Here is a 24,982-nt window from a genome sequence, read left to right on the forward strand (position 1 = left end):
GGAGCTCCTGGGCAGTTACGAAATCGGTTAAGGCTTCAGCCGGTGGTGGGAGTGTCGATGGGGCCGGCGCTCCTCGCCCTACTGGTCAGGACACAGTTCGACAACCTGTCGTGGCTGATGGTGGAGTTCGGACAGCGATCGCGACTGGAAACCTCGGCGTTATGTCGCGATCACCTGTCGATCAGACTGGGGTGGCTCAGGTCGACTCTTTTTTTCGGCGTTGGGAAACCTTGGCGGTCTGCTTACTGGAAACGGTCATCTCAGTGCCATGGTCTGGGGCGGTGTTGCATCTGAGACTCTCAATCTCAACGGTAATCATATTTTGCTGAAAGTTTATTTTGCTTAGTTTGTCGTCTTTTTCTATTGTGTAGTAAGCTCTATGCCTTTTATGATCAATGAGGAACAAAATCGTAGCAACAAGTTTTAGGAAGGGCAAGATAACATGTAATCTAATTAGGTTTTTTCTTCTTTGTACAGAGGATACTTTGTGGGCTGGAATTCCTGGGGATTATACTGATCTAGGTGCTCTAAAAGCACTGGCTGAGGTTATAAAACTTGTTGATGATGGACAATATGCACAGGTTACTGAACCCAGCAGATCCGACGGGCTCAAAAGCATTATTTTTCCGACGATGAGCTCTTTCTAATGAGCAGACGAGATGTAGCTCCCTCTGACGAGCTCGAGCTTCTCCAACGAACCAGCACGTGACGGACCAACGTACCCAGCAGATCCGACGGGCTAAGCGGCAGATTTCGTGATAGATGGACTTGGCTCCATTTTTCGTCCAACGAGCGTTTTCCGGTGAAGCTTGGTCAGGGAGGATGAAGAAGATGGTCTGAAAAGACTAAATTGCCTAGGGAAAATCGGAGCTATCGCCGGATTATTGACGGACTACGGCCGGAGGGGCTAAATCAACTAAAAACAGTTATTTCGAGGGACCAAATCGATGATTATGCGATTAAGGGACTACATTGATATTTCGTTAACAATTGAGAGACCAAATCGTTGATTTTCCCATATTACAATGTAGAACTCTATTAGAATGTAGCATATTAGTATCGGTTTTCAACCTATTGACCTCCTATTTTGGAGAGTCATATATCAAAATAGTAGTCTACGTGGACAACTAAATTAATCACGGGAATGAAATTTGAGAACATTGACCCGGGATCAAATCTCACAAGCTACAAGAATGAAGTTTGGGAATAATGACTAGGGATCGAGTCTCACCAACAGCATAAAGATTTAGCTTATGTGTTGATAGTGACGTAATAAGTAAAGGAGTGTGGGGGTTTCTTGGAATTGGAGATTCAATTGGAACAATGATATGAAAATAGTAGGGATAAACATATATCAATGCAATATTTCCTTTTTGGTCAGACTAGGAGGCACGTTTAAATCCGTATCATATTGATTCGCATCAGACCGGTTCAATTAAGGGATAAAGTAATAACAAGATTGATTTTTTCATCAAGCTGGTTTGAACAATGCAATATTTCAATTTATGTAGTGCAGCAGCCCACTTATGTTGGGCCACACTGTTACAAAGCTTGGGTTTATTTTCTAATACTTTTATTTAAAATTTCAGATCGAATCAAAGCGGCGCCGTTTTGATGATGATTAGGTTAGTGAAGTGAGAACTGCCATTACCGTCTTCCTGGATCCAGAGTGGCTAAAAAAACTTTTCTCCATTCTCCCATTTCCAAGATGACGAGCCTCCTCAGAAACGCTGCGAAGTCGAGCCGTTCGATCCAAGCATGTTTGGGAAATCAAGGGCTATCCACGCTCCTCCGCGACACTTCCAGACGGTTCACAACGGAAGCAGAGGCTCCGCGGCCACCGCCACCACGGCAGCCGCAGCGAGGAAACTTTCCTCCCAGACCGATTCCAGATTTCGAACCAAATGGTCATCTCAAATCTATCGTTTTCTAACTCTTTCAATTTTTATTTTTATTTTTTTAATTCTTCAACGTGATTGGTGATATGAGGTGGGGTTTAGGGTTTTTGCATATTTTCAACAGTACTTGCATAAATTGTGGAAGTTACTGTTTTAATGTTATTGTTTATCCTACTTGTCATATATGAAGCAGCTTGTGTATGCATTGGACTTCCTGAAAATTTTAAACTTTCTTGAGTGAATGGAGTTGCCTGCTGCCCATGAACTGTCTAAAATTTATAATTTTTTAAACTAAATTTATTGCAAATTTTCTGCTCACTAAATGTTATATTGTGCTTCTATGGAGTTTGGAGCAATATAATTCCTAGTAGTATATCAATTTTAATGGACTTTCATGTTCACTTCACTTTGAAGTGAATGTTCAACTTATTCCAAAATGAAAATACCATTCAATTGAAATGAATGTGTATAGAGACAAAAACAAAGTTGTGTAGAATTGGAAATCAACCATAATTGGAACTAGGGAGTACGTAATAATTTACATCTTCTCACTTAGGTTTTAACATTTCGAATGTAAATTTTAGACAGACTTTGATACCTAATGCTAAATTTGGTGGGAAGAAAAGCTGGTTCCTAATCCTTTTTTCCCATGCCTTATTTTCTTAATTTCTTTCACTTTCTTTGGAAATGGGTGGTTGATTTACTTTATAATGCATAGTGGATATTAGGTTGAGGGTGAACTGTGAAAGTTGTGGTGGCAATCAGATTTTATACTATTTGCTAATTGCTTTAAAGAAATCTAATCCATACAACCTTAAATTTTTAAAACCCAAATGATGTAATTTACAAGGAAAGGGTCACATTGATCTTTGACTTCTGATATAAATCCTCTACTTTGTCCACTTTTTATATGACGGATGCAGAGTATAATTACATATATGTGTCTAAATCTCTCTCTCTGTCTCTAGGTAAAGTGTATGGGAGGATAAATTCAGTTGGAAGGTTTACAACTAAGAGTGACATTATAGCTATGATTGGAGACTCTAATCTGACTTTGGAAGATATCAAGTTTGATTACAACATAACCTTCAATGGAAATGCAGCGTAATTTCTTAATGCACTTTCCCTCTTTAAATATTTCAGTGTGCCATTCTTTAGAGATTATACATTCTTTGATTCATTGGTAGGAAAGTTTCTAGTAAGCCACTATTATATTTTGCTGTTTCATGATGTAAGAAAAATTTTCAGAGAAAGGTTTAAGGAGATGGTGTTAGACTGTTAGACAGAAGTAGGCTATCTGTGGTGATGCAGTGTTCCAGAATTGTTGGGAGTCTGAAAGATGGGAAGGAGAAGGTCTCATGATTGCTTATTGCTTGCCTTTTTGTTGATAGTGCCAACCTCCATTTACACTGCCTTCCCAATGGCTTTTTCCCTACATTCTTTTATGCTCCTCTCTTGTGCAACATTCCTGGGCTGTCTGTTACTGTATTTTCCTCCTTTGTCCTTTAGAGAATAGTGGACTTTGACCTAAAGACTTGGATTAACTGTGGAGAACATGACCAAGTAATCACCCCCAGCTCAATTGGTAGGGCATGCTTTTGACATCTCGAGGTTCCGGGTTTGACTCTCCTTAGGCCCCTTCATTTATTTTTCCTTGAGCCTATTAGTAAAATGGGGTTTTACTTTTACCACCGAACATAAGGAGTCATAGCTTGTTAATTTGGAAACTCCATCTCCAAGTGCTTTATTTAATCATCATTTCATGATGGATTGTGTGTTACCAACATACTTTCTTGGTTTACAAATTTGGACATGATAGAATCAGGGCTTCATGCTGTAAAGTTCTTGGATTCACTTCAGAGGGTTTTTGTTAACATTTGCATTTGATTCATGTGAACAGGGTAATCCAATTCCCTTCTCAAACGGATTATTCAGCTGCAGTCAGAGCAGTAACTCCAAAGACCACACGGCAAGGTGGACTGTCTAAGGTATTTTCTTATGCATTTGCTGATATGTAACTTTTATTTTTTCTCTTTAAATTGGCTTTCATTGGGAGGTAGCAGGTAAGATTTCATTTTTCATTGAAGAACTTTACAGTTTCCAATTACTTTGGTGATAGGTTGATCGTATACAATGGGAGAATCTAAAATCATATGACGGAAAATCAGTAAGGGAAATTTATTATCCCGCCAATGTTTAATGCCTTTTGTCTTAGTTTGTTTTTATTTAAGAAGTTGAAATCTCATGCAGTGATACTGCCTTTATCACGCCTAGTGTTTTTGGCTGGGTAATGACAACCATATTTTTTGTCTCTGTTTTACCCTCTTTTCAGATTTTACTGCAAGGGATCCCTCGCAATGCACAAATGGATGATGTGGAACGCTTTCTTTCTGGATGCCAGTATGATTTATCTTCCATCTCAATGTTTTTCCGCACACTGCAACCAAGGTAGAGTACTCTGGAAGCGTAGACATACTGCTCCCTCTTTCCCCTTTTTCTCATTTATTCATGTGCCCTTTCTGAAATGGATCATTTTTGGTTGCGGTGGCGGGGTTGGTATTGCAGATTTATAGAAAATCAGGAGGCAATTAGGATGGCTGTTGTGAACTTCCCATCACGAGCTTCAGCTTCACATGCTTTTATCACCAAGAACAGAGGCTTCTGTCTCAATAGCCAAATTGGCATTCGAATTCTGCATTAGCAGCTCCCCTTTTATAAGCTCCTTTACATCATTTATAATGTTTCAGAGGGAAAATACCGTTTTCATCTTGGTGTAGTTTGATCCCTTTTAGAATGTTGAAATAACCTTTTGAGAGATGGGGTTAGGGACTTGGTGGTGCTGATTTTTTGTTATAATTCACGTCTCTTTCTACTGCAAAGAGACACTATTTGGTTTAGGGTGCTTTAACCATGAAGTTCAGAAAATGGTTCTATTTGCTAGTTATTGAAACTCATCTACCCTTAAAATACTCAAATTGTGCCAAATGATTTTTTTTTCGAAGAATAATTGAAGCTTTTAGATCACTTACCACTTTAATCGGAATTGTTATACCATGGATCAGGGTTTATATTGTATTATTATGAATTGTGATACAAAATTATGTTCATTCAATTAACACATAACTTGATAATTGCTAACACATAATATGTTAGTTACATGTACAAAATGTGTTTATTATATATACAGAATCTGACTTAATAATTGTTAACATGTAATATGATAGTTATATGTACATAATGTGTCAACTAGGATTTACAATGCAAATTTTATTGATTGTGGACTATGGTATGAGCTTTGTTTTAGTTTAACTTTTTACAAATATTAAATCTATTATAATAATACTTATCATTTTAATTATATTTTATACACAATAGGATCATTTTATATATTATTACAAAGGGGGATACCCATACAAACTACGCCTACACTAAGGTTTGAAACCTAAACCTCCCACATAGAGGAACAATTCGATACCAGTGGATCATAAGCCATTTGGTACAATAGGATCATTATTACCACATTAAAGTATTATTTTAATTTTACTATAAATTTTAATTTTATTTGACAGTATACATGAAAAAAGTATTGGTGTGATTAAAGTAGTTGGATCATCCTAATATCACCGATATTATTCTAACTAAAATGTAAAATTTTAATTTCACAGTTTTCTTAAATACATACACCTTTAAAAATGCGTTTTATGCTAGCATTAAAACTTTTTCATTTTTCATCACCACTTTTTAAAGAACTTTAAAAAAAAAAATCACTAGAATATAAATCCCATTTTTTAAAAAAGACATTCTTTACATTCATTGCATAAACATTAACTTGGCCGTATGGAGAACCAAACGCACATAGAAGAAGATAAAGAACCTGCAATGCTTCTCAAAACATTATTGTGAACTGTAAAGACAACCAAAGGCACACAGAACAACTGTCTGACCACATTAGCAGTGCAAATAAATAAGATTGGCAAAGATCTTGTAACATTTGAGTTGATAAGCAATGGACAACCTAAGTTGGTTTACCGCTAAGGTCCCACTTGGGTAATGGACAACCTAAGCTAGTTTACCGCTAAGGTCCCGTTAGGGCAACCTAAGCTAAAGCTGATTTACCGCTAAGGTCCTACTCAGGTAATGGGCAACCGAAGCTGGTTTACAGCTAAGGTTCCACTTGGATAATGGGCAACCTAAGCTAGTTTACCACTTAGATCCCGTTAGGGCAACCTAAGCTAAAGCTGATTTACCGCTAAGGTCCTACTCAGGTAATGGACAACCTAAGCTGGTTTACCGCTAAGGTTCCACTTGGATAGTAAGTGCGAGTTTTCTTCGTCACCCCCAAAAAAAAAAGTAAACTTTTTGTAAGGACAACTATAAAACATGCAAAACAGATGTGGTTGGCATCATGCAGTCAAGAACAAGAACACAGAAACATAAAATGGAAGATGGGAAGTTAGCAAAGTAAAAACACAGCCATTAACCAATTTCAATGGAGGACAGTAGTCTTTGAAAATCTCAGTAACCACAAGAGACAGGGAGTGGTTTACCATCATGCAAAACTCCAAAGGAATGGACATTTCACTCTTCAACTACTTCCATAACCCAAAACAATAATCCTTTTAAACCTATCCAAAAGTACACAGCACAAAAGACAGAAGAAAAGCTAGTCAAGAGAGTCAAGACAAGGCACTACCATTTCATAACAGTGAGGTTTTCCATAACCAATTTGAGTACATGAGAATAATGTCATAGTTTGAAAACTGGGTGTTGTTCCTTACTTAACTTCACAGCTATTATAATCAGAAAAAAAGATAGGCAATAAGGGTAAAAAAAAAAAAAAAACAAAACAGATGGTAAAATAGACAATTGGAATTCAAGTATTCAACACAGCAAATCTAGCTACCACCACCTCACAGTCACAGAGCAACTCACAATTGCAGGGTTGAGAGCCACACAAGTGTAAAATGAGATTAGCCATGGCTATTCCAACTTCAAAGCTCGAATTCCTCATCGCGAAGAGCCAGCTCTGCAGCCTCTTCCTCGTCGTCATCAAGAGCAAAGTACTGATTCTTTTCGACCGGCATAAACATGTAAAACATTGTTAAGTAGAACGCGAGATTCGCAATCTCCTCTGCAGCATTCGCCACCCACTGGTACTTGTAAGCAGCAATGGTCCTCAGGGCAAACACCACAATCCTAGTGAAATACAGGTACCCAATCACCACAATATAGAACTGCCTGAAAAGAGTCAATTTCGCTAAGTTCCTGGCAGCCTTCCCATCAGTCTTTGATGTTTCCCTCAGACCCCGAATCGACCATACAATCGGGAAGATAATTGCACAGCAGCACACAATATCTACAATCAAGAACACCTGGTTCCATGTAACCCAGTCCTTGATGAAAGGCCCGGTTTCCCCAATCACCACAGAGGCCACATTGGCCAAAACCTGCAGGGGAATCACTATCATCAACACCTTCTTCTCCCTCTCCTGCAAGAACGGCTTCAGGAACGACCACCCGGTTCCGATCAAGATGATAACCGTGAAGAGCAAGACCACGCGAATGAACTGGAAAATGTAGAACAACACATCCCATCCGTGAGCCGTTCCGCTCACCTTCACGTAATGCTTGTCCTCCGCGGCGCAGAGTAAGTTCAAGGCCTTCATGATGAGTAAACCCGCCATTAAGAGATGGATCCGGTGGACTGAAGTCTTGTTGGTGTAGCAGATGTACACCCAGAAAGCGAGAAATCCGAAGTAAACTAGGGAGAAAAAGAAGTAGAGAGTAGGGATCTGAGTGAGACCCGCGGAGAGATAGTCCTTGACCTGACCGTCGAGGTTGTAGAGCTCGGTACGGACCTCCATGGAGACCTTAGATTCCGGCGCGCAGTTCGCGAAGAAGAGAGAGTACTCATTGGGAGCCGTGATAGGGTAAGAGCGGTTGAAAGAGGAATTCGGCGGCGGGGATAGGTCACGGAAGGTGAAGAGTAGGTTTATATACTTTGAATCGAGCACGCAGAACTGCGGGTTCTGCTGGAGCTCCAGCAGGACCTGGATGAGCGACTCCTGCGAGAGGAGGAAGAAGCCGAGGTGAGACGGCTCCGGCGCGGCGAGCGTGGAGAACACGGCCACCGACGAGACGGCTATGGAGGCGTGACCCGTGTGCGTGAACCCGAACCGCTCGAACAGAATCATCGCCCGGGAATCTGAAGTGATCTTCAGGGTTTTGATCTCGGCGGCGGCGAGGTAGACAATGGAGAGGGAGAGGAGGAGGATCAAGGGTAGTTTCGTCATTCTCGCAGGCGGAGATCGGCGGCGAAGCCTGCAAGCCGACGGCGATGAGGAAAAGAAAAGCAAATGCTGAAATGCGTTTGGGAAGCAGAGACGGGGAGATAAAGAAGGGAGAAACAGCGTGGAGATTACTTTAGACTTGGGCGAGCTTAGATCTGAGGGTATAATTGGTATTTCACACCCCACTAATTCAGATCTAAAACTATTTTCTTTTTTAGACCCAAAATTACTCAAAGGGAAAATGAAAGAAAATCGTAGGGGATGAACGAGCGACAAATAGAAATTATTTTAAGAATATTTGTCTTTTAAAATTAATTACCCAAATAAATGAATAAAGCTAATAGAAAGTAATATTCTTTGTTATTTCAGCTCTAGGCCTTCAGATTCAAAGTCTCATTCAATTTAATTCTATAATAATGACATTTTACCTTTATAATTAAGATATTTTTTAATTAAAAATCGGTACCCTCTTAATTTATGTTTTACCTGTATGAACAGCTCAATTGGTCACAAGGATACAATTTGAAAACAATAATTCGAGATCGAGTCTCACCAGCGGCAGTGTATGAGCAACCTCTCAAAGTGAGGGATGTTCCGTGTGCATGGTAAGCAAAAATCTAGCCTTTGTGTTCAGCTGAGTTACCATAATTTACATCAATTATATGCTCTGTCGGACCGGGACGTGGGGGCCCATAGTGATAACATTTTTTATTTATTTATAGGTTGATCACAAAATGAGCTTTTTTTTTTTAATACTATTAACTCTATTACAAGGTAGTATCTACTCTATACTTTCTCAAACTGTTAAAGGCCAAATAGTTAATATCCCACCACCAGGACTTTCTCAAACTGTTGAAGACTTGTGACATTCTCTTAAAAGGAGTCACATAGGTGTCATCTGAGCACAAGGTGCTTGACAAGTTTAAAAAGTAATTTAGTAATCAAATAATTTTTTAAATGTGAAATAGGTTATTGAAATTTATAATTTTTGTGTAATAGGGGGAAAAAAAAGATTTTGGTTATTAAACTTAAAATGCTTGCAATTGAACCATCAAACAAACAAAATAATTGGGATAAACTTTTCCTCCAATATAAGTCATCCTTATTACTTATATGATATGTACTAACATCACATTTGATTCACAAAATAGATTAATACTAAAATAGCATTCATATCCCCTTAAAATTTATTTTATGAACCAAACGTGTTGTAAGAGTTTTCTTTTCCTCCACCATGCTAATTGGAATGAAGAATTAAAATATTTTTAAGTGAATTTGCATCGGAATAAATAAAAAATGTCCCAACTATATATATTTTACTTATTTGATAGTTCAATTGTATATATTTTAAGTTAATTAATCTAACTGTACATAAATTATAAGCTTAATGACTTATTTTAATCTTTTTATTAAATTTCTTTTTGAATAATATCACATATAATGGTATTTTAACCCCATCACAAAACTAGGGAATAAAGAATGTGAAACGAGATATAAGGCCTCTAGTACTCTTTTTGTTTCTATAATCGAATTCTTTAATCGATAGTGGTAGATTACATATTTAGGAGTTAATATTTAAAATGGTCCTCGACTATAATTATTATTTTTTAATTTCGTCTTAAATGACTTTTGGTGATCTAATATAGTTTCAGAATTTGTGTTTTTGCTTAATTTAATCATTCGTTTGTTATTCTGTTCATTTAATGTTAAATAGAATGACAATTCAGTAATTTTAATACTGACATGTATTTATTCCTAAACGTGCAAAGTGTAAAATACACATTTCTTTTACAAATTACTTCCAAACCTGCGAATATAAAATTTGAACGAGAGTTAAACTGAGAGCCTGTTGCCATATCAAGTGTGTGAACCAACAGGTTCGATGATCTCTTAATTAAACGATAAACTAAATAATCAAAACTAGCCATAATATAAGCACAAGAGTTGGTAATGTAGCCCGTGTAGGATCTGATACTCTGTGTTAGTGTTGTGATGGCACTAGCACAATCTGACCCAAGTTTCAATGTGATGGTTCCGCAATGTCTCAGTCACAAGAGGGCTTCCCTGCACGCCATTACTTCAATCATGTGAGGATTTAAGGATTAAGATGCCCGTATGGATAGCTCAACTGGTTATAGAGGTGAAAGTTTGGAAGAATGATTAGTGATCGAGTATCACTAGCGGCAGTGTGGGAGGTTCCTTGTACACAAATTCTGTAGTTCATGTTCAATTGAGTCACCATGATTTACATCCTCCCAAATGAAGGGATTGGGGTTCAACCTTTTGAAAAAATGTGAGGATATAAGGTACCGTAACAGGGTGTTTGGTTAGAGAGATTTTAAATTCCCTTCCCACTTAATTTCCACATAATTCCAAAGACCATTAAATTCCGTAGTTTGGTTGGAGGGAATTGCAATTCCATGGAATTGCAATTCCATGGAATTGCAATTCCCCCATTTTCATGGAATTAAAATCCCATGTCCCTCCCTGGTATTTTAATTCCTGGGAAAAAAAGATAGTGATGAGTCAAAATTACCCCTTCCCTTTTTAACCTAAAATTAATGTCTAACAACAATAATGGACATTTTTGACTTTATACTACTTATTCCCCTTCAATTCCCATGTATACCAAACATTGGAATTGAAATTCTCAGTAATTCTATTCCTGTCAACCAAACACTGGAATTTAAATTCTCACTTTATTCCCAGTAATTAAACTTCCATAGAATTACAATTCATTTCCCACATAATTCTCCCTCTCCAACCAAATGCCCTGTAAATGTTTCCATTTATGGCTGCCTTCTTAAAATAATTTCATCCCTTTTATATGCCGTTAGGAAAGTTAAATAGTCGTTGCTAGTCTCAGCATTGTGAGACATGTCTTTCACATCCTCCACAAAATAATGTTGACCACGTCCCAAAATTCCATCGATAGGAATATTTGGTCAGCTCAATACCCCATCAAATGGCCATTAGCGAGAAATATAAAATATAAAATAAAGAGTTAATACCGCAAAGGGTAATATGACTATTGAATTAGTATTTCTTTTAATATTCGATTTTTAATTTGACTAAAATATGTACATTGATTTTCATTTTTTACCACATGTAATTTTTCGTTAAAATTTATATTAAACGGGTGTTAAATTTAGGGATATTATCATCAAATTAATTAGAGATAATGGTCAAATAGGCACTTCAACTATCAAGCTGGAAGTAATGGGTTTTGATGGAAGGTGGATTAAGCTGATAATGACATGTGTTACCACTGTATCATACACTGTGATGGTCAATGGCGTGAGTGGAGGCCAGGTGCAACCAACAAGGGGTCTCAGACAGGGAGATCCACTTTCACCTTTCTTATTTATTATTTGTGCTGAAGGTTTATCCATGCTTTTGCAGAAAGAGCAGGCAGTAGGATCTATTCACGGTTGTAGAGTGGCTAGGGGAGCCCCCCCAATATCACACCTATTTTTTGCTGATGATAGTTTATTATTTTTTAAAGCAAATGTCCAGGAAGCTATGGTGGTTAAGCGGTGTTTGGAGAGGTATGGGGAATTATCTGGTCAGTTGGTAAACTATAGTAAATCTAATATATGCTATAGTAAGAATACTGCGGAACAGATGAAATAAGAGGTGGCCGAATGTTTGGGCGTGGAACAAGCAAGGAACTTTGAAAAATATCTGGGGTTACCCTCTTTTATAGGGAGAAATAAAAGGGCTGTTTTCTCTTATATAGAAGAAAAAATCAGACAAAGAGTTTTCTCGTGGAACAAGAAATTGTTATCACAGGCTGGCAAAGAGGTGCTTTTGAAAAGTGTGGCTCAGTCTATGCCCACATTTTCAATGAGTGTTTTTTTGCTCCCTGAATCAGTTTGCGAGTCGGTACAAAGGGCCATGAATAGGTATTGGTGGGGGAAAGGGCCAGACAGAGGAATCCACTGGAAAGCATGGAACAAATTGTGTATTCCTAAAAAGTTTGGTGGATTGGGGTTTAAAGATCTGAGGAATTTTAATCTGGCAATGTTGGGTAAACAGGCATGGCGTTTCTTAACAAATCCAGGATCTCTGCCAGCACGAATATATAAAGCAAGATATTTCCCTAAAACTTCTTTTGTTGATGCAACGATGGGAAATAATCCCAGTTTTTGTTGGCGAAGTATTATGGCTGCTCATGATTTTGTTGTTGCCCACGTCTGCAGGAGAATTGGAAATGGCCAGGAGACTTTGATATGGGGTCATCCGTGGTTGCAGGATAATCCTAGTCCACTGGTTCAAACAGTAATGCCTGAACCATTAAGAGATGCAGTTGTTGCAGGTTTAATAGATCAGCAAACAAAAACATGGGACCCTCATATTTTAACAGATTTATTTGAGCCTGAGGATGTGGATCGTATTTTGAGAATACCTGTGAGCCCAGACTATAAAGACACATGGTATTGGCATAATGATGCGAATGGTTGTTACACTGTAAAAGATGCTTATAGGCGTCTAATGGGAGAATTTAATCACACCTTGGGAGAATTTGATAGATGGATTACATTGTGGAAGTTGAAAGTCCCCCCTAAGTGGAAAACTTTTTTATGGAGAGCAGTGTGTGATATACTCCCAACCACAACAAATTTGATTATAAAGAGGGTAGATGTGAACCCAACATGCATGTTGTGTGGTCTTACAAATGAGAATGTTATGCACTCATTAGTTTTATGTGATTATTCTAGAGCCGTGTGGAATATTTCGGGATTGCCTATTATGAATATTTCTTCAACATCTTTCCCGAACTGGCTTATGACTGTTATGGATATGCTCACAGGAGAACAGGTCAGACGTGTTGTGGGGGTCCTCTATTTTTTATGGATGGCCAGAAACGAGGCGGTCTGGCAACATGCGGTACGGAGGCCGGAGGTGGTGTGGCGCCGTGCAGCTGCGGGGGAGGCGAGCTACACGGCACTTCATTCTCGTCCAGAAGCGGCACCGGCCGGCGAGGTGCAGACAGTGGCAGCCGGGCGGACGACGTGCTACGTCGACGCCGGATACGATCCGGGGACGGGAGATGCAACCTATGGGGCGGTCTTACTCGATCCGAATGGTTTGTTCAAAGCAGCGGCAAACGGAAAACTCCCGGGGTGTTTAACTCCTCTTATGGCAGAAGCACTAGCATGCAAGGAAGCCTTGTCCTGGCTTAAAGACCGAAACGAGAACGAGGTCGATATTCTTACAGATTGTCTTGTCTTCAGGAATGCGGTTCATGCAGTAACTACACCGAACTTATCTTATGTTGGAATTGTGATTGAGCAGTGCAGGATAGCTATTAATAGTTTCGTTTTTTGTTCGCTTAGTTTTATTCCAAGAACTCTAAATTTACATGCGCATACTCTTGCTAGATTAGCCCATGATCAGGATCATTCTATGTACTGGGATTTAATCCCTCCTGACTCTATCATTCAATTTTTGAATTAATATACTGGTACGCCATATTTCAAAAAAAAAAAAAAAAGGCACTTCAACTATCAGTCAAATTACAATTAACCCCATAAACTAACAAAAACTCCAATTAGACCCTTCATCTCTTCACTTGTATGTAATTAAGCCCGTAACTTTTTAAATTTGTGCAATTAACTTAACTTGCAGGTAAACACAGAGTAAAAAAATAGAATGATCAATATAATAATATACAAACTATATATATATATATATATATATATATATATATATATATATATATATATATATGGATTCCCTTGCAGCTGTGTGGTTGCTAAAGTGCGTGGTTTTCCTTCTTAAGGTGCATGGTTTGTGTGTTTAAGCTGCATCAGTGTTGAAACTTAAGGTGCGTCAACCTAAAACTTAAGGTACATGATTTTTCTTCTTAAGATGCGTTATTTTCCTTTTTAAGGTACGTGATTTGTATGCTTAAGGTGTGTCAGTTGTGTGAAACTTAAGGTGCGTCATTTTGTGTGCTTAAGGTGCGTGGTTTGTGTACTTAAGGTGCATCAGCCTAAAGCTTTAGGTGCGCGTGATTTGTGTTCTTAAGGTGCTTTGTTTGTATGCTTAAGTTGCATAGTTTGCGTACTTAATGTGCGTTAACCACACAACCACATGGGAAGCTATACTTGCACCTGAACCTAATACTTACTATCTCATGCTAAAAAAAAGGGCTTGTTAGTAACTTTGCCCACAAATATTGCACAATGGAGTCCTGAAATGGGCGAAGGAACATGGTTCTTATACTATAGTGTCACATGTTTAATTTTTGCCTAATCTAGTTCATCACATATAATATTCTTAATGTGATATACTTTTTTTGTGTGATTTGCAAATTATTACACGTAAATAATGTTTACTCAGTGCACATCTTCAAGAAATGATTATAAATTTTTACAGTTACAAAATAAATAAATAAATAAATAAATAAATAAAAACATGACACAAAGGATAGTTAATTAAAACTGCATCCATACTCATTGAATATTTTGGTTTTGAATTACTTCATCGGTCTCATTTTATCTGTTATACTTACTATTTATTGATCAAATAAATTATATCTTATTTGTTTATTTTATTTATTATTTTTTACTTATTTTTAAATTTAATTTTTTTGTTTTATACTCCGATAGTATTTTAGTGTAATTTCTAAATATATAAATTTTATTATACTAATACTAAACTTAATATTTTAGAAAATGAAATTAAAAATAACTTCAAGCATCGTTAACTGAATGAGATACACATAAATCAATTTGACAAAATTTATTGCAATTTGTGCATAAAATAGTTGGAATGTAATATACAATCAAGCTCGTGGAAAAACTATACAAAAATAAAAGAATAAAAAAAAAAATAGTATAGTCGTTAGGTCACATGCGATAAAGATCAAAGTACAACTGGGAAGCTTCATCTCCTTCAAACGTTCAACTCCATTACGGCGACCTCGCCTTGCAATTCCCAAAAACCCCCTCCAACCATTCTGCTACTGCGATCCAAAATTGTAATTCCGGTAAAAACAGAGGGCTTTTCAAGGAAACCCAATTCCAGGGAAAATGCGAATTTTTTTTTTTTTTTTTTGAATGCAGGGAAAATGCGAATTTAATTACAAAGGAATTTTTGATTCTTTGTCCCAAAACATTTCACTTCAATCCATTTTTTTCCCCATTAATTTTCAAGAAAAGTACTTCACTGCGTTACCGTTCGCATAAGAAACATCGCCAATATATCCCAAATTCCCAACCCCTTCTAGAGAGAGAAAGTAGAGAGATAGCCTCATAACAGTGGCGGAATCTCCCTATATATATACAAGGGAGAGAGAGAGAGAGAGAGAGAAAGAGAAAGAGAGAATTCTCAGAGTAGAAAGATTTTCGGTTGTGATATTGTGGCGTGAGGGGTGCATCGAATCGATCCGCCGGCCATTGTAGCTTACAGAACTTGGTATCAACCCTTAAGCCTTTATTAATTATATTTTTTGGTATTTTAAAAGATTCTTGGATTGTTATTCATTTTTGTGGAATTAATGCTACCTTGGGTTCTTCGTATCTTTGAGCATCTTGATGTAAAGTTGCATGCTTTGGGGTTTGTTTACTTAATTTACTGCTGCATTTATTTGTGTTTGTTACTTGTTGTGTGCAGATAATCAGATATCTTCCTTGAGAAGAACTTGGGGAGATTTCAAATTGGGTGTTTAGGGAATAAATTGGTTTAGATTAGATTCTGGGAGGTTCTATAATTGATAAAGATTGCATTGGTGACTGGGTTGTGGGGTATTATTCACCATTTTGGGGACTGATTTATTGTGTGTGTGTTAGTTTCTTGCTTGGTGGAGCAGATGAATGTAGTGGGAAAAGTTGGGAGCATTATAACTGCAGGTGTGTACTCTGTTGCCACCCCATTTCATCCTTTTGGTGGGGCTGTTGACATTATTTCTGTCAAACAGCAGGATGGGAGTTTCAGGAGCACGCCTTGGTATGTTCGGTTTGGGAAATTTCAAGGCGTTCTTAAAGGGGCAGAGAAGGAGGTTAGGATAGAAGTTAATGGCGTCGAGGCTGATTTTCACATGTATCTGGACAATTCTGGGGAAGCCTATTTTATCAGGGAAGTTGACAGTGATAAGGAGAATGAGGGAAATGAATTCTTGAAGGATACCGATAGTTTTGATGGTTCGAGAGAGGGCAGTAGTATTGATAATGCTAATGGCGGAGAAAGTAGTCCGGGGGTGCATTCTAGACCCGAGCCTAATGATGACGAGTCAGAGATGCAAGATGAGCGTCTCGCTTTTGGGGTAGATCGATTTGATAGGACAGAGTCTGGCAGGAGATTTTATGAGCTTGATGATGTGGATTCTTCTCTTGACGGTTCGATTGACTTATCAGGGTACGAATCCAGTCTCTATGAGAATTTAGAAACTGTGGAGCAAGTGTTGGAATCTCAAAATTCTGGCTCGGAAGTTGTTTTAGTAAGCGTGGATGGCCACATATTGACAGCACCAATCTCGTCTTCTGAAAGGAATACAGAGAATGTAGAGTTGGCTACACCTCAGTTTCATCTTGGCCCAGGTGAAGAAACCGACTTTTGTGAAACTAATACCGAAATTAACACTGCAAAAGTTAAATGGGGTACTGATAATTTGAGCAGTACGGGAATATCTACACAGAGAGTTCCTTCCACTGATAATTTGAGCAGCTCAAACAGTGAGCACGGTCCTGCAGATCACTTGTTAGAAGTTAGCAAAGAAACATCGTATGTAGAGGCTCAGGATCAAGAGCTTCTTAGGAATGAGAGTGGGGAGAGCACACCATCAGGCATCAAGAAAGGCGATATCTTTGCAAGCTGTTTGGAACTTCCAGAACTCGCCTTGCAGGTTGAAAATGATTCCAAGCTATCAGACATAGCGTCTCCAAGGAGCCCTTTAGCAATCAATGGAACTGAAAATGGGTCATCTGAAAAATTCGAGAATAATGGGCTACCTTCTAGTTGTGATATTTCTTGCAGTTCTCCTTTGTCAGATGTGCAGGTTGAAGCCAAAACCCTTGATAATAGTGATTCTGACAGGGCACATGTACGTTTTGTTTGTAATGGTGAAGCCTCGGAGAAACAGATTGAGGGAACACCAGATGCAAAAGAATTAGAAAGTAGCCAGGCAAGATCAGATGAGTGCACTCAGTGTAAAAGCACAAGTATGATCAGTCCCTTGATTATGTTTATACTTTTTCACTCACATTTATTCGACTTTTGGTGATCTTCTTAATGCATATTCTTCTATGTCTAATTGTATATGCAGGATTAGAGATTGCTCTCTGTGGGCACCTTCTTCATCCTGGAATGGGTTCGGGTGCTGCTGCAGAAGTCTTCAATGCAAATCGAATATCTGAGATGGAATTTAAAAATTCTGCAAAATCAATAATCAAGAATGAAAATTTGGTTGCTAGAATTCAGGGGAAATACTTGTCATGGGAAAAAGCTGCTTCAATCATACTCGGGATGGCTGCTTATGACTTGGAATTACCTATTGAATACACTGATGTAATTCCTGTTGAGCACGGGGGAACTCCAAAATCACGGGTAGATGATTCTGGGATCGAGAGGTCTGCTTCTGGACGGCGCTGGAGGCTCTGGCCAATTCCATTTAGAAGGGTTAAGACACTCGAGCATACTAGCAGTAATGTGTCAAACGAGGATGTTTTTCTTGATTCCGAAAGTAGCTTGCAGAACCAGGCTGCAGATCCAAGTCCAACAGCCCGAGGAGGCAAACTATCTCCTCGGAAACAACTTGTGAGAACTAATGTTCCAACCTCTGAACAGATTGACTCTTTAAACCTAAAGGATGGGCAAAATATGGTGGTCTTCATTTTCTCTACCAGGGTTCTAGGAGTACAGAAGGTATGTGAGGTTTCACGTGCTTGATATTTGTTACATTGTGTACTCCATCCAACTGGATTCTTTACGTGGCTAGTTGGGTTTCTGAAATAGGTTGAAGCTCATATATACTTGTGGAAGTGGAATGCAAGAATCGTGATTTCTGATGTTGATGGTACCATTACCAAGTAAGCCCAATTGGATTTCTTTCTATAATCAGCAAATTATGCTATTTTCTAAGAGGACTTTGTATGTAAAAATGTGATGAAATGGCTTATAAGCGGCAACCAAAATGTGTAGGTCTGATGTTCTTGGGCAGTTCATGCCTTTGGTCGGGAAGGATTGGACGCATTCTGGAATTGCTAGACTTTTCTCAGCAATTAAGGTATTTTTCGCTTCTTTTCGGTGATCACTTGTTAATGATTGACACCATTCACATAAGAAACATTTTTACGTCCTACTTTTACTCTTCCTCGATGACAAAGTATTGTAAATGGATGCATTTCTCTGAGAAAATAGTACCTGGAAAACTGCAGGAAAATGGGTATCAGCTACTTTTTCTTAGTGCACGAGCAATTGTCCAAGCATATCTGACCAAAAGTTTCCTGTTCAATTTAAAACAGGTATGTCATCATCTGAAATGTGCCACTTTTTCCCCTTTTTAAGTGAAAAAAAAGGGTTACTGAAACGTTTAACGAACCACTTTTTCCCCTTTTTCTTATTTTAAAGATGTGTGTGGATCTGTTCTCCGTTTTTGCCTCTTTGGTTGTTCTGTGTGTAAACATTATGAAAAAAATTATGCTGACTGGGAAACATTTTGAATGCTTGTAGGACGGGAAAACCTTGCCCATTGGGCCAGTTGTTATTTCACCCGATGGTCTATTTCCTTCATTGTACAGAGAAGGTAACAGATACTCTATCGAGTTTTTGATTTTTTTTGTTTGTTTTTTTTTGTTTTTTGTTTTTTTTGTTTTTTTGTTTTTTTTTTAATTTCAACGGTAATATTTGGGTGTGTGTGATTCTTTTATGCTACAACTTAACATACTAAATTCTGTCGCAGTGATAAGAAGAGCTCCTCATGAATTCAAGATTGCCTGTTTAGAGGTCGGTATTTAGACTTGGACAACTCTTCTTTGATTCTTTAAACGTTTGGGCCATTCTGATACTAAAAATATTTGCAGGATATCAAAGCTCTTTTCCCTCCAGATTACAACCCGTTTTATGCAGGTTTTGGAAATAGAGACACCGATGAACTTAGCTATAGAAAAATTGGAATTCCAAAGGGCAAGATCTTCATAATTAACCCAAAGGTAGTGTACTTTCTTCAGCACGCTGTTAACTCTTTTCTGGGTTTTTCTTTCATTTTTACTAACAGAGTTCAACGAATTTTACAGGGTGAGGTAGCTATTAGTCATCACCGAATCGACGTCAAATCATACACTTCGTTACATACTTTGGTAAACGACATGTTTCCCCCAACATCGATGGTTGAACAGGTAAGGGATTCCATATCCGCGGACTTTCAGACATTTCTATTACCATTCTCCCCAATCATTATTGTGTGGACAATACTATCAAATAATGTATATTCAGTACACAAATAATGTACTTTTAGTATATTAAAAATGTACATTGTATTCAGGAAAAGTACATTATTTGAGTACTGAATGTAAATGTACATTCAGTACACGAGTAATGTACTTTTAGTATATTAAATATGTACTTTTTGTTATGGTCCACATAATAATTTGCCCATTACCCCACATAACTGTGAGTAAACACAATCATTTCCTAATGCTTCTGAAAGTTGCAGAATATTTTGCGCCTAAAATTATATATAGTCCTGTCTGGTAAAGTTACACACAATATATTCCAAACACGTCGAAATTTGATCCTTTAATCTTATAATCTCTCGATAATCTTGTTGTATAAGCTTTTTTACCAGACGAGCCGGCTTTTTGATTCTTGAACTTACTGTTTTGAGTCCTTGGATGCGTTTTCTACTCCCCACCGCCTTTGTAACAACCGTGTGCAAATGTTGATTTTGCAGGAAGATTACAACTCGTGGAACTACTGGAAAATGCCACTGCCAGAACTCGGTAGCTTGTAGAGATTTGGTTGGTAGGAAGAAGAAGGTATTTGAAGTTTTGACAGAGATAGCTTCAGCAGTGCAGGATGCCACTCACCATTATTGATGCACTTCTAGTCTAGTCTAGTATAGTATATAATGCCCAGTTTTGTGACCATAAAGGATATTCATATTGTCTCCCAAAAACAGGCTTATGTTGTTCCTTCTATGAATACAAGTCATCAATAAGTCAAATAATGCAATGTCTACAACTTTATATGTAGTCATGTGTTTCAACAACTAAAGCCACTTAGTACTTTGATTTACGGGAAAGCTCATAATCACACTTTTATGATTTATTGGAAAGTTGGTAATCGACAAATATAATTGAGGAATTTTTAAACAAATACTATAAAATAAATGAAAAATTAGAGATAAATTAAATCATAAAATATAGGTTGCTAAAAAAAAAATCATAAAATATAATTAAATATTTCATCTGTCCCATTTTGCATTTTGTAAGGTATATTCTTGGGTAAGTCATTTTAGATATTAATTGCAACATTTAAGTTTAGTTGAATTTATGGACTTTTGAAGTATTTCGGAGTATTTAGTCACAAAAACTTAGATGATAAATACTAGTTATGATTGATTCTTGTAAAACTAGCTGGAACGTAATTGAGTGAAAATAATTAAGTTAAATCTAAATTAATTGTAACTAATAAAGAGATATAGAGAATATGCAACAAAGGTAAAATGATATAGGAAGGTCTAATGCTTATTGGAAGCTAAACTAAGGTAAAAATGTACTTTAGTCCATTGTGAAATGAAGAATTGCTTGAAATTGTGCTAAAGTGTGTCATTTCCTTGTTCTATCCAAATGTACTAATATGCAAGATTCACTATTCCTATTGCTTACAAGCAAATGAGCAATGCTAGCTCAATAACAACATAAAGTTGTTCATTCTAACCCAAACACAAGTTAATCTTATAAAGTGTGTCTACTTTTTGTGTTATGAAGTATATTTAATTTTGCTTGTTTTCGGCTTAGGCCACCTGTAAGCATCAGCGGTGAAGTGATAAAATAGTCTGACCCGTGCGATACCCGTAAAGACAAATCAAACCCGGTTACATTTTCCCACTTAAAGTGGGGATGGTAGTACCATGTAGTTATTGGTGGGATCAATAACCTAGTCCACATTGCCGATGATAGTATTCATCCAGTATGTTGATAGTTACCTACTTATTAAATGTATATGGACGGTAGTACAAATTACTACGTAGGTATCATCGGTGAAGTGATACCCTGACCCACCTATGCCGATTATGAAAATCAAGTCCGATTTTTGTTACCCACTAAAAAGTGGGGATGGTGGTATAGACAACCTCGTAAATACTTTTGCGATCAGTAACCTAGTCCATCTTACCGATAGTGGTAAAGACTCGTCAAGTCCGTTGATAGTTGCATACTTACTAAAAGTAATAATCTCAGATAAGCAGAGCGCCTTCGTACTGAGAAGATTGATCACGGATAACATTATGGTGGCATTTGAAATGCAACACTATCTGAAAAGGAAATTTCAATGCCGGGAAGGATTTGCTGCTCTGAAGCTTGACATGAGCAAGGCCTACGACAGGGTGGAGTGGCCACTTTTAAGGGCTATTATGCTTAAACTGGGCTTTGACGAACGCTGGGTGAACCTAGTGATGATATGTGTGACTACTACAAGTTTTGTCGTCCTAAACCAAGGAGAGGAAATCGGCCCCATCACTCCATAGCGGGGTCTTAGGCGAGGGGACCCTCTTTCCCCATATCTGTTTCTTCTTATTGCAGAGGGCCTTAGTGCCATGCTCACGAGCTGTGAAAACGAAGGAAGGATCCATGGAATTAAGGTAGCAAGAACTGCCCCTTCAATCACTCACTTACTTTTTGCTGATGACAGCTACGTTTTCTTTAAGGCTAATCAGGTTGAGGCAAACATTGTGAATGATCTTCTCTCTCTTTATGGCAGTGCTTCTGGTCAATATGTGAACTTTGCAAAATCATCTATCTGCTTCAGTGCTAATGTGGGGGAGGGTATTAGGGACACTGTGAGCAACATTCTGGGTGTGAGTAGGTTGGGGGGAGCTGGAAACTATTTGGTGCTGCCTATGAAGGTGGGTAGGAATAGGAGGGAGGTACTGAGCTTTGTTAAGGAGAAGATAATAGCCCGTATTCATAGTTGGCACCACAAATTTTTATCTAGAGCGGGGAGGGCTGTTTTGTTAAAAAGTGTCATCCAGGCCATTCCATCCTATGCAATGGGTGTTTTCCTCTTGCCTGTGAGTCTGTGTAGAGAGATTGAGAATATCATGAACTCATTCTGGTGGGGGGGGGTGGGGGGGGGGTAGGAGTGAGAATAAGGGCATACATTGGCATTCTTGGGAAAAACTCTGTTATCCAAAGAAGTGGGGAGGGCTAGGCTTTAGAAATCTTAGGGACTTCAATTTAGCTATGTTGTCGAAACAATCTTGGAGACTGTTAAACAACCAAAACTCCTTAGCCGCGAGAATTTTTAAAGCAAGATATTATCCTGAATCATCATTCTTGGAGGCTAAAGCTGGCCAAAATCCATCATTCATTTGGTCTAGTTTGATTCAAACTCAAGACATCATCAGAAAGCATAGCAGATGGCGTGTGGGCAGTGGAGCACAAATCAGTATCTGGAAAGACAATTGGCTCCCCGACAAATCCAACCCCAAAGTAACTTCTTTTCCCTACCCTCTTATGGAAAATGCTAAAGTGGCAGATCTTATGTTGACCGAAGAGAACAGATGGGATGAGGATACTATCAGGATTATATTTTCTCCCAGGGATGCCAATTTAATCATGAGTATCCCTCTTGCAAAGCAGCAGTGTCACGACAGATCCATATGGTCAGCAGACGACGACGGGTGCTTTTCGGTGAAGAGTTGTTATAAGGCAATACGAGGAGAACTGCAAGATGCGGAAGCGCAACCTTGGGCAGCAGTTTGGCAGTTGAAGATCCCACCAAAAACCAAGGTATTCCTTTGGCAGGCATGCACAAATAGCCTACCCACGAAGGATCTCTTACGAAGAAAAAGAGTGGATTGCCATGCTATCTGCCCTCTCTGCAACAGCTCAGATGAGTCCATCTATCACCTTCTTGTGGACTGTATTTATGCTAAAGCATGCTGGAGACATTCATGCCTGCATATTAGTGATGCCAGGGAACTCTCCTTCTCGGCCTGGATCAACCATAACATGGCCAGGATGAATAAAGATTATCTCTGCTTACTTGCAATTATTTGTTGGGAACTCTGGCGCCATAGGAATGATAAGGTGTGGAACAACTCAACAATCCCTCGTGAAGAGCAGCTTGTTAGATGTGCTAAGGGTTTTCTGAGCGAGTGGACTGAAGCTAAGAGTTTACAACTCGCTCCACAACATGGCCATTCCGATACAATACAGAAGTGGACAAAACCGCAACCGGGCTTACTTAAGATGAATGTGGATGCCGCGATAAATATCCAGGAAGCAGCTATGGGCCTTGGCAGTGTGATTAGAGATGAGGAAGGCAATTTCATTGCAGCAAGGGGGGAACAGTGGAAGGGTATCTTTACTCCTAGGGAAGCCGAAGCAATTGCGATCCGGGAAGCTTTAAGCTGGCTAAAGGTCCACAACATGGACAATGTTCAAGTAGAATCGGACTCTCTGCAAGTTGTTCAAAGTCTTAACTCAAAAGCCGGAGTGTCCTCTTTTCATCTCATTGTTGAAGATATTAAACACCTCTTAAAGGACTTCTGTAATGTGTTTATTTCATTTGCTAGAAGATCAGCGAACCAGACGGCCCATGTCCTTGCTAGGCAGTCTAGTTCTGTGCCTGATTGCTCGGAGTGGTTCTACAACCCTCCTTCTATCATTTGTAATGTGTTGGTTTCTGATTTAAGTTAATGAATGTTTCTTTGTTTGCAAAAAAAAACTAAAAGTAATAATCTCAGTACTTGTGATTACTTTTACCGGGCCTGGATCCCAGATCGTCGATGGTGATCTTCCTTGGTAGTTTTACGGCCACTTAGGCCAGCCAACCTGGTTACTTTGGCTTCTTTTATTTGCATTGCTTTATGCTTATTTGTATTTTGTCCCACCTTTATTATGGTTGGTGACTCCTATTTTTGTGGACTTTCCTCTTGGGCCGAAATATCGTATTTTTTTGGGTTAATAGTATAATTTATCATTACCCAAAAACATATTTAATTTAATGAAGGAGGCAATGCAAATAGGAGCGTTATGCTGTGCAACCGTGTGCATCATGCGGTTACAAAAACGACGTCGTTTTGACGTCTGACTTAAAAAAAAAAATCAGTTTTGATTGCCGTTAACGGCGTTATGTTGTGCATAATTTGAACTATATAGTTCATTCATTCTGGATATATAGTTCATACATTTTAGATATATAGTTCACTAATTCTGGATATATAGTTCAAATTATGCACAACATAACGCCGTTAACAACAATCAAAACTATTTTGAACTAATTATGGATATATAGTTCAAATTATGCACAACATAACGCCGTTAACAACAATCAAAACGATTTTTTTTAAGTCGAACGCATCGTTTTTAATCAAAACGACGCTGTTTTTGTAACCGTGTACACTCATGCATGGTTCACACGGTTGCACGGCCTAATTTGCAATGCTAATATGACTTATGAGGCGGCCACAATCAGTTACGGAGTATTTAAATAAATAAATAAAAATATAATTACTGTTTTTAGTACTAAAAGTAGGATGGAAAAATAGGACTCCATATTTTTCAAATTTATACTTTAAAATTAAAAATAAATAAATAAATAAATAAATAAATTACGGAGTGC

At 38.2% G+C, this 24,982-nt stretch overlaps 4 protein-coding genes across 6 annotated transcripts; 3 read left to right on the top strand and 1 right to left on the bottom strand.

The window, feature by feature from the left end:
* Positions 1-1,639: 1,639 nt before the first annotated feature.
* Positions 1,640-4,883, top strand: LOC109180054. Its single transcript, XM_019329551.1, has 6 exons — positions 1,640-1,907; positions 2,867-3,002; positions 3,799-3,886; positions 4,018-4,065; positions 4,231-4,346; positions 4,464-4,883. The coding sequence occupies exons 1-6, from the start codon at positions 1,709-1,711 to the stop codon at positions 4,597-4,599; spliced, it is 723 nt and encodes a 240-aa protein (XP_019185096.1). The 5' UTR covers positions 1,640-1,708; the 3' UTR covers positions 4,600-4,883.
* A 1,686-nt stretch (positions 4,884-6,569) lies between these two features.
* On the bottom strand, positions 6,570-8,306 carry LOC109180062 (protein GPR107-like). Its single transcript, XM_019329562.1, has one exon. The coding sequence runs from the start codon at positions 8,189-8,191 to the stop codon at positions 6,890-6,892; it is 1,302 nt and encodes a 433-aa protein (XP_019185107.1). The 5' UTR covers positions 8,192-8,306; the 3' UTR covers positions 6,570-6,889.
* A 3,101-nt stretch (positions 8,307-11,407) lies between these two features.
* LOC109186196 lies at positions 11,408-13,648 on the top strand. The gene is made up of 3 exons (XM_019336130.1): positions 11,408-11,602; positions 11,705-11,792; positions 11,895-13,648. Exons 1-3 carry the CDS (start codon positions 11,408-11,410, stop codon positions 13,646-13,648), a joined length of 2,037 nt encoding a protein of 678 aa, XP_019191675.1.
* Positions 13,649-15,302: 1,654 nt separating this feature from the next.
* Positions 15,303-20,402, top strand: LOC109180070 (phosphatidate phosphatase PAH1-like). Of its 3 annotated transcripts, none has more exons than XM_019329580.1 (11): positions 15,303-15,613; positions 15,812-17,355; positions 17,460-18,058; positions 18,149-18,222; positions 18,335-18,419; positions 18,571-18,657; positions 18,866-18,938; positions 19,095-19,138; positions 19,216-19,344; positions 19,429-19,530; positions 20,085-20,402. In XM_019329580.1, the coding sequence occupies exons 2-11, from the start codon at positions 16,008-16,010 to the stop codon at positions 20,142-20,144; spliced, it is 2,601 nt and encodes an 866-aa protein (XP_019185125.1). In that variant the 5' UTR covers positions 15,303-15,613; positions 15,812-16,007; the 3' UTR covers positions 20,145-20,402. The 3 variants fall into 3 exon arrangements, with proteins under 3 accessions (XP_019185125.1, XP_019185134.1, XP_019185118.1); XM_019329589.1 differs by having other exon boundaries at positions 15,988-17,355; XM_019329573.1 differs by having other exon boundaries at positions 15,304-15,613; positions 15,820-17,355.
* Positions 20,403-24,982: the final 4,580 nt, after the last annotated feature.

Source organism: Ipomoea nil, unplaced genomic scaffold (assembly GCF_001879475.1).
Source record: "Ipomoea nil cultivar Tokyo-kokei standard unplaced genomic scaffold, Asagao_1.1 scaffold0188, whole genome shotgun sequence".
Taxonomy (NCBI): domain Eukaryota; kingdom Viridiplantae; phylum Streptophyta; class Magnoliopsida; order Solanales; family Convolvulaceae; genus Ipomoea; species Ipomoea nil.